The sequence below is a fragment of the Mus caroli genome, chromosome 4, assembly GCF_900094665.2.
Source record: "Mus caroli chromosome 4, CAROLI_EIJ_v1.1, whole genome shotgun sequence".
NCBI lineage: Eukaryota > Metazoa > Chordata > Mammalia > Rodentia > Muridae > Mus > Mus caroli.
Window position 1 is genome coordinate 132793432 of NC_034573.1, and position 10056 is coordinate 132803487.

A 10056-nucleotide genomic window follows, 5' to 3' on the forward strand; every position below is an offset into this window, starting at 1 on the left:
AGAGAGAGAGAGAGAATCCCCCAAGAGCCCAGCAACATTTTCCAAGTTTGACTGAAAGCAGTTTGCCAAGGCTTTGGGTTCGTGCGGTTTTTCCTGGCTGCAGGGCGGGGCTGGGATACAGTCCGAGTGACCAGCTGTAGGACAGACTGTGTCAGTGGGGTTAGCGACAGCCATGAGTCCATGCTTTCGAGGACTAACTGCAGGGTGCGTAGAAGGAGAAAATTCCAGTTGAAGAAATAAAAGAGGGGCACGCCAGAGTCTGGCTGGGTGGGTAAATCGGAAAACTGTGACACTGGACGATGATGGATGTTTTCCTGCCCATGTGAGGGTCTCCAGGGACCCTTTTTCCTGGACCAGTCAGTCCCCTTACTGCAGCCAGTCAACTGATTAATTAAATAACACATGTTATAAAACTTTAAAAATGGGGCATTTACAGCAGGGTCCATAAATACGTGCTTTTAAAAGTGTCTACATACATATCTACAGAGTTGCAATATCAACCATAGTAGCCCTGAAAAAGACAGCCCCTCTCTTGTGTGACAACTCTCCCAAGTTCTGTCCTCCCACTTTGACAGGTAGGGACCAGATCGGAGCTGAGGAAACATTACCAAAATCGTCTCAGGCATCCTCCGCCCCAAAGGCACAAAACCCAAGGGACCTCAGTGAGCAAGGTCCGTGTTTCTGCCAGGCTCCAACTGTCCACCACAGCAGAGGTCAGAGGTCAGCCCTGCCCTCCCCTGGCAAGCAGTTTTATGGCATCTGAAAATCACCCGTTCAAATCCTCCTGGTTTTTGTTTGTTTGAACCCATCCATATACTTTTTATTTCCCTTTTTTTATTTTTTTTTCCTTTGCTTTACTTTGCAGCTAACTTGCAAGGGTCAAATGCTAATGGTGTGGTGGGTCCCACCATGGGAGACAAAGAAGGGCACAGGAGAGTCACATCTCCACCCCAGTGTCCCTAGACACTGCTTCTACTAAATGAGACCAGGTCTGAGAATGGGCGCGGAGGCTGCATCCTGAGCGCGTGGGCTCCAGGGTTCCCAGTGGAGACTTCAGAGCAGTGGACTCCTGAACCTCAAAGGAGGAAATGACTTGAAAGCTGGCAGCTCCAGTTGCTTAGGGAGAAAATGGGGGTTTCCTAGTGCGAGGGCCAAGGCTCAGGCTCAGCCCTGATGGATCTATATGCTATTTGCTATTGATTCCCAGAGACAGTATGAGGAAAAGGGCGGTGAGGGCGGTGGGGAGGGGTGGCATGAGGGGCAGCTTGACCTCTGAAAGGTCATCCTTAGCTAGGACCCCTCCCCACCCCTCGGGGCCAGATCAAAGTCCCAGCGATGGCAAACGCACAGCTCAAGAAGCACGAAGCAGGGCCAAGGAACTCTTTTAAAAAATTGCATAGAAGGAGACGCCCCTCCCGGGCAGGATGGCTGCACCACAGAGCACGGTTCTGGGCCATGTCCAAGGATCATCCAGAGGATGACATGAAGGTCCTGCTCCTGAGGCTGGGACCACACATATGCACCAGCACACACATACATGCACACATGCACTCTCCTTTCTCTCTCTCTCTCTCTCTCTCTCTCTCTCTCATCCTCTCTCATGTTCATTCTCTCACTCTCACAACTGGGAGAGGTCAGTGCTCTCTGCAGGGCAGACTGCTGGTCCCTTTGGCTTCACTGATTCCAGGTCACTTCAGGTGCTGAGGAGAGACAAAAAGAAAATGACAATGTCAGCCAGTACTCGCTGAACTTCCGATGTGATCTATGCATTACATTAAGCAGTTTCCTGAAGTATGATGGACATATGGATAAAAGCCCCACTGGATATCTTTGAGGCATATGTCCAGCATCAGATGAAGATGCAGAATGTGACCCTAACCCATCCTGAACCATCCCCCTCAGGATACCTCCCCACACACAGCATCACTTTAGACGGCTGGCCCTTGCCTGTCTCCCTGACTTCCTTCCTTCCATCCTGGCGTCCTGCCTCCCACACTCTAGCCACGCACCCTCACCACTGAGCAACATCCTCAATGCCTCTTTACTTTATTTTGAGACACTTTCACAATGTGGTCCAAGGGGACTTCAAACTCTGAAATCCTCCTGCATCAGCTTCCTACACGTCTGGAACTATATCGTGTACCACCAAGCCTAGCTCATTTTTAAAAACGTAGACCACACATTGAACTGATGGGCACCTAAGGCTCTGTGCTTCAGTTTTGCATGTCTGTGAAGTTCTGGGCATGCAGTTATAGCTCTGTCTGTCTGAACATGCTGTGTTTCTGTCCATCTGACCATGTGGGTGTAGCTCTGTCTACATGCTGCTCTATAATATGTGGAAACGTGCCACATCTGTCTGTCTGTCTGCTCCACTGCTGACGCACAACTCAGACGTTCCTGGTGGGTCAGTGATGCTCCTGGCATGGCACCACTGGAACTTCCTGTGTGGGTCTAGAAGCCATGGATGATGTACCTGTGCCAAGGTGATGCTGGCAGAGGTACTGCTAAGCCCAAAGGAGCCAGGATGTCAGTTTTGGTGGCCACTAATGGCTGGTTCTCCCTGTGAGCCAGCGTTTGCCCCTTGCTTCCCTCAAAGGTTCACACAGACTCTATGGCAGACAGCACAGATGCTCATGCATCATGAAGGAAACAGGCTCAGAGAGGACTAACTTTTCCTGAGATCACAGGAAGTTTAGGTCCTCAGAGTGACCTTCTCTCCTGCACGCATGTGGCCAGCTCTCCCTCCCTGGGCATAGTCACCTAAGGTTCACCTCCATCCATTCCAGGACTCAGAGGACCAGAGTTCTGATGCACGTCCTACCCACCCAATTCCCGCTTGAAACAGGAGGGTGCGGACCTGTGTGCTATCATCTTGAGCTGAGGTTCTATGTCTCAGATGTCCAAACCTTTCTGTAGCTGTGTCTGGTAGGTTCTACAATGAACTGTGTCTCCCTGGAAGCCCTGTGTTGTAGTCAAACCCCTCAGTGTGATGGAGCAGGACCTTGTGGAGATGGTTAGGGCCCCATCATGTGCGGACATGGTAAGAAAGAAGATACTGTCTACAATCCAGAAAGAGTGTCCCCACCAGAACCGACCGTAGCAATCCTGAAGGTTGTCCTCTGACCTCTACATACACATGTGCATACACACAATGCTTTGGAATACTAGATTTGTTATTTGTTATTTCCTTATGTGTATACAAGGCACGCTGGTGACTACTACCCTCTCTCCCCCTCCTTTGTCTCCTCCCACCTACCCCCCCCCCCCCCCCCCCCCCCCCCCCGCCCACACCTTTTTCGAGCCCCTCTCCCAATAAGTTCCTTTTCAGTCTTCCTGAGTTATTGTTTTGAGACCCATTGAGTGTAACCAGGGCTGTCTGTGTGATTGTGGGTTTGGACCTCTCCACTAGAGACATCTAGTGGAGCTCACCAGTGGGTACTCAACTGACAGCACTGGCTCCCCATTTCCCAGAGCCTCCCAGTGGCCATCGCTTCAGCAGTGGGAATACAAGGGCCGTGCACCCTCCCTTCCGTGGTTGAGGGTTGGCAGGCCTGGTGCAGGCAAGCATATGCACTGATCTCATCGCTGGACCGGTTGTATTACACAATGTTAAGAGAAGTCTCTTACTGCCTGAGTCTGTTTGGGATGCCATAGCAAAATATCATCCAATGGGCAACGTCAACACAGAATGGTTTGCCATTCTCTCCTCTGGAGGCCAAAAGTCCTCCTTTACACATACGGAAGTTGAGACTTGGAGAAACTGACTTGTAGCCCTACAGCCAGCAAATGGTGAAACTAGGGTTTGAACCCTGGTGGTCCAGAATCTACTTGCTAAGCTATAAAACCCGTGCCTGCAGAAGGCCCCGTGCTAGCCTGGAGGGTGCTTGACACGCCATCTCTCCCGCTTACTCACTCACCCAAGATGTACCTGGACCCCACCCTCGGACCCAAGAGCCAGGAGACGGTGCCAGGGTGCCTCTGCCTCCTACCTGTTAAGGAGCAGACAAAGTGCCTACTCTTTGAAGAAGGGTCCCTGGAACGGAGTTGCTGCTGCAGCCTTGACCTTTCTGCATTGTCTGGTAATATAAGGGGCTGTTGATGAGGCGCATCGCGATGCCAGGCGGAGGCTGTAGCTGTATGGAAAGAAGAGCGCAGGTCATCAGCAGCAACCAGTTTGGGCCTCTGGCATCACTGAAGGTGCAGGGATATCTTTGCCACCCATATCTCCCAGGCCCACACAAGGTGGCTCTTCCTGCATGTTCGCGCCACATACCTGGAGGGGTAACAGAACTTCCTAATGGAAATGTCAGTCCAGGGCCCTTTGTGTTTCACTTTTAAAGAAGTGTTTGGAAGAGAGATGACCCCAGCCACCTCTCATCTTCTTTTGTCACACAGACAGCTTGTGCCCAGCTGGGCTCCCACCTCCTCTGGGAAAGCTGCCCTCTTTGCCTCCTGTGAGAGCACCCCATGCCTCATCCCCACGCTGTCTCCCCATTTCCATCCTTGGCATCCTGAACTGCTATTGTGGGACACAGGAGCTGCTCTCCTTCTGGGGCACTAAGAGCTCATGGCTCCTTAGCTGCTGCCTGCACCATTGGCTTAGCATGACAAGAGCCGGAATGGTTGTATGTGCCCGTAACCCCAGCAGCCCAGGAGGCTGAGGCAGGAGAATGGTGAGATTGGAGCTAGCTTGACTTATACTATTGACTGTGCTTCATATAGACCAGCTCCCTTCTTCATACGAGCGACTGACTCAGACCTGTATTATCCTGAATTGACAGAAGGGAAAATGGAGGCACCGAGAGCCCAGGAGCCATCATCATGGGAATCAGCATTATTTAACCAGGGCATGTGCTTGTCAGTGTCTGGTAGTATTTGGGTTGTCACACTGGAGGGGTGTTACACACACACACACTACATATGTTAAGCAATGCTCAGAAAGTTATGAAACACCCCACTATGCACAAGGCAGCAAACAGCTAGAGTCTAACACAGTAGCACCCGCCCCTTAGCAACAAGGGATCTTCTCCAAGACACTCCATCCCCAGTGGGAGCTTGAAACTACTGAGCCTAGTACTGAGACAGTACTGAGCCCAGTACACAGCATGGTTATCCCCACACATACAAGCTGTAGTAAAGCTTAACTTAGAAATCAAATGAGCCAGGCCTGGTGGCTCATGCTTGTAACCCCAGCACATAGAAGCTGAGGCAGGAGCATCACATGAGTTTGGGGGTCAACCTGTGCAACAGTTTCCCATCAGCCTAGGCTAGAATAAGATCGCTGAATGTTCTTTTTCTCTTAATTTCTCGCCGCATGTTCAGCTTCCCTCTGAGAAGCCTTGACAGCTACTCTCTGGCATCTGATACCACCCTTCCTTGTGAACCTATCCAACATTCAAAATCAGCCCCTAGACACAGAAGTCTTTGCAGGCCCCACCTTCCTCTCTAGGCGGCCCCTCTTCGCCAGGAGGCAGCAAACACAGACATTTCCACAAGGGGGCGCACTCTCTCCCCAGCCCAGGGTTTCTGCCCTAGTGTTTCCCAGCAACCTGCAGGAACGGCCCATTCTGTCATTACCCCTGGGCATCTTTGGCAGGAAGGGAAGACAATTTCAGCCACACTCCCATGGCCTCTGTGAATTCCACATCCTTTCTCTCTGAATCCTCCACCCCAGCAGTCAAAAAGAGCAAATGATTCTATGTTCATTTCACAGATAAGAAAATGGAGACATGACTCAAGGACAGGGGCTTATTCTTGGGGTGGCAGAGCTCCCTGACTGTGGTGGACACCAGGTCACCACCTAGGTGACTCTCACGAAGTCTGCGGTTAAGACTCATCTGTGAGATAGACTCCTTCCTGCCTTGGGAGGTTGGGTGCTCACAGCAACTCTGGAACGAGTTGGTCCCCTGCTTAACCTAAGGATTATATGAGTTCCTGAGCCCCAGTGCAGGTGACAACCACCTCATGATCCTGGAGGTAAGCTTGGGGAGCTGAGGTCTGAACCTAGGTCTGACCCCAAGCCTGACATTTCCGAGCTAAGTCTCCCAGAGGGGACATCACCTGGACATTTGGGAGACCCCTTGAATTCAGATCCTGACCTCAACTTGTGACACACATCATCTCTTTCTTGGTTGGTGACTGGTACTCTCTTGACATCCTGAAAGCCAGACCGATGGGGGTCTTCCTGTCCCCTCCTCAGCTGCTGTTGGAGGCTATCTGGTTCACCTTCCTCCCTCAGTCCCCCACCATGGACCACCTCTCTCCAGGTTTCCTACAATGTTCCTTCCTCACGGGGCTTTTCCTGGCCACACGGGCCTCCCTCCAGTCTGTTCTGCAGAACTGTGATCTTTCCCCACAAAGGGCACATTAGACCACGACACCCCTTCACTGCGCCTCTCCCTCCCACCACCCTCAGGACAAGCCTACCTTTTTTCTATACTTAGGATGTACAGCTCTACTGATCTCCTAGCCTACCTCTGTCAGTTCAGGGCTCACTGCTTCAGCTAACCCGGCCAGAGGGTTTGGTAGCAGCTGGTTTTGGACAGCTAAGAAACACAGCCATGTTCCTAAGATTCCCTTTTAAGCATCTGACTTCCCTGAGATTGAAGCTGTGTTGAGGGAGGGGAGGGCTTTCTCTGTGCTTCACATGCACTGGCTCTGCGCAAGGGGGGTGCACCACCCGTAGCTTGCACAAGGTACCTTTCAGAAGCTGCACTTCAGGAAACAAAGTCCATAGGCCGCACACACCATGCAGCCTACCCCCAATCTGTACGGACAGATGGCATAGTGCAGACACCGTAGACAGAGCTCCTTACCCACACCTGGCACTTAGGCAAGGCTCGGAAAAGGTGAGCCACTCGTGGCACGCAGAACACAACCTATTCTATCAGGCAGCCATTTCTACTTCCTGTGTGTGTACTCTGCCAGGCTGTTCAGTCTATCAGGACTCTCTTCCTCTCAAGACGCCCCTTCCTTCCTCTAGGTCTTTACTCAGATGTTTCCCTGTTAAAGACTGTACCCGACCCCTCCTGGAAGATCTATAGGTGATTAATAGCTGCTGGAGGACATGGAGGAGACATGCTATTCAGTGGTGTGGCCACTGTTGAGGTGACAGCGATCCTGTACAGAATCCTCACCCATACTCCTATCAGCAACACTAATGACTCCCAGTGAACGGGTCACAGAGGGGAGGGGGGGAGGGGGGAGGGGAGGAGGAGGAGAGGAAAAGATGACAGCTAGTTGGAAAGAGAAAGGGGACCAGTGAGAGTCAGAAAGGGAGAGGAGAGGACAATGGGAGATGAATATGACTAAATTACACTATATACATGTATCAAAACATCATCATGAAACCTATTATTATGTAATTGTGCAAATAATTCCCCCCACCCCCACCATTCAGGCTTCTGCCCTATGGCCTATAGAGGAACAGCTCTGTGTCCAAGGGAGCTGGGTTCTAGGGCTCAGGCCTCAGGCTGCCAAAGGGTTATGTTCCCTTTTCAGCTCCCAGGGATCCGTGTGAAAGGAACCCAGGTAAGATGGTATGTACAGGAGAAATGGGAGGAAGTTCAGAAGAGGGGGTGTGGGAGGAGATTGGGATGGAGGGAGGTGATACAGGGGCATAGAGGAGCAGCCAAGAGCAGCTAAGTCTCAGGCTGTCAGCAACACATGGTCCCTGAGGGAGTTAGTCTGCTTGTTTGTCCTGGTGACGGAGCCCCAGTGGTTACCACCAAGCCTTGGGGAGCAAGGGAAAAGGTTAGGTCACACCTGAGCTTTCTCAGGGACAGGGGACAGGGAACCTGAGACCAAGGTGAAATAAAGCCATAACAAAAACTACAAAGAAAACAACAACAACAAACAAAACAGAAACAGAAACCAAAACCTCAGAAGGGGGCTGGGGTGTGGCCCGGTTGGCAGCTTGCTGGCAGTTATGGGTTCAAATCTACCAGCACATAAACCCAACGTTCTGGTGCTGGGGAGGCAATCAGAAAGCCAAAGTCATCCTAAGCTACGGCAGGAGTTCGAGGCCACTTTAGGCTACATGAAACCCTATCCCAAAATAAATAAGTAGAAGATAGGTAACTTTATCAAGAAGTCGTTTTAAAAAATAACTTAAAATTGGCAAAAGATACCAAGTCACTGAACAAATTTCAAATATAAACACTGCTAAGTGGCACAGCAAAAGAACAGCACATACCATCACCTTCAAAAGCCAGAATGAAGTGGCCTTTGCATGTGAGGAGACACGGCAAACCCAAGAACAATCCCCAGCTTCCACCACAGAGGTCCCTCCACAACTCCTGAAGTCTGCCCACTGCACCCCTCTTGAAGCCACATTCCCAGACCTAATGCATACACAGATCGTTGTCCAGCACAGCAAGGAGACCTGAAGCACAGCACAGGGTGTCAAAGCCTGGCTCCCTGGGCTCATGTGTGGTAGACATAGCCACAAGGCAAACAGGCACCCAGGACTCCTCAGCCCATAATGGTTAAGTGATCATTATGTACAGAAATGAAGGCAGGAGGGAGGCCGAGACCATGCAGAGGGAAGGCAAGGGCTGCAAAGTCAGAGGAAGGCTGTATGTGAGATGCCAAATGTGGATCTCAAAAGCACTTGGTTCTTAGAGATGCTTGGGCAGAGGCGTGTCTAAAACACCAGAGAGGTGAAGGGGAGGGGAGGAGAGGGGAAGGGAAGGGAGGGGAGAGGAAGATCTTGTAGGCCCTGGGTGAAATGAGAGCTCGCTTGTCCCTGATGGGACAACTGTGGGTTTCCAGGGCCAGAACTGAGAAGACCAGCCACCAGGCACTTGATGCCATCTGGGAACAAGTGATGGGGGCAGAGGGCTGGCCTTTGTGAACTCCTGGAGGCTGAGCAGTGAAAAGCCCCAGCTTTACACACACTGGGATCATGGCAGGAGAAGGGCAGGTAATGACACGGTTGGACATGGGTGTGTGAAGAGAACATTCAGTCTAGCTTAGCTCCAGAGCAGGATGAGTTTGTCCTGCTGCTGTGAGGAAGGGACTCCAGGGAGAGCCAGGCCAGGTGGGAGCAGATTCAACTTGCAATACTGACTAGGCACCCAGGGGACATGTCAGGTGTATGGCTGACCCAAGACCCAGATAAAAACATGAACCCGGGACTGGTCAGCACCCAAAGTTGAAGGCAGGGGCAAGGGGTCCAGGGGCCAAAGGTGCAACGGGATGTGGAGGAACTGCATCCAGGTATAAAGACTCTTGGGGACAAGTAACAGTGACCACCATTAGGGTGGGACACCACCAAGGCCCAGAGCCACCACACATTTAGTCTCTCAGAGGCCAGTGTTAACCTTGGGAGCTGTGATTCCCACAACTGATGGACACAAATGCTCAACAGAGACTTCAAGAGAAGGCTGAGAGGAAAGCACGAGTAGGCAGAGACTAGGTCATGGGAGCAAAGTGAGGACCTTGGAGAGAGCAGGTAACTTAAAGGGACAGGAGCTCTCCAAGGCATGAGGGTGGCTGCTGGGTCTCTGCCTGGCCTTCACCTGGCTCTTCTCTCTCTCTCTTTCTCTCTCTCTCTCTCTCTCTCTCTCTCTCTCTCTCTCTCTCTCTCTCTCTCTCTCTTTCTGGCACAGACGACATTGGGCCTCACACTGATGTCTCACCCATCTCTATAAATTTGTGGCACAGTTCACTGGCAATCAGTACTGGAGGTTCTGTATTGTGCGGGAGGTGGAGGGGAAGGTCAAAGGCGTGGTAGCTGGTGTCAAGGGAAGACAAGCCTGAAACCTCTGCTGAAATCCTCTGTGTACTGAGTGAAGGAGCCACCAGACACCTCCAGCAATGCCGGTCACCTGGCATTACCCATTGTGGGCACCTGGGTGATCCAGGAGGCCCTTCCCATTCAGAGCCTAGCTCTGCCTCCGACTTGCCTTGGGGCCTCTACAAGATTCCTCAACCTCTCTGAGGCACAGGAGACTCTCCTGCAAAGTAAGTACCTCAAGAAGAGGTGGTGGCGTTGGGCGTGGTGGCACACGCCTTTAATTCCAGCACTCGGGAGGCAGAGGCAGGCAGATTTCT

At 51.7% G+C, this 10056-nt stretch overlaps 1 protein-coding gene across 4 annotated transcripts in view; it reads right to left on the minus strand.

The window, feature by feature from the left end:
* Prdm2 (PR/SET domain 2) overlaps positions 1 to 10056 on the minus strand; it is a 101197-nt gene that overhangs the window by 280 nt on the left and 90861 nt on the right. For all 4 annotated transcript variants that reach the window (XM_021161466.1, XM_021161469.2, XM_029476797.1 and 1 more), the window contains 2 exons: positions 3990 to 4133; positions 1 to 1700 (listed from right to left, as the gene is read on the minus strand). The exon at positions 1 to 1700 is cut by the window's left edge and continues 280 nt beyond it. In XM_021161466.1, coding sequence (XP_021017125.1) covers positions 4013 to 4133 — 121 coding nt within the window. In that variant the 3' untranslated portion in view covers positions 1 to 1700; positions 3990 to 4012. The remainder of the gene's footprint in view (positions 1701 to 3989; positions 4134 to 10056) is intronic.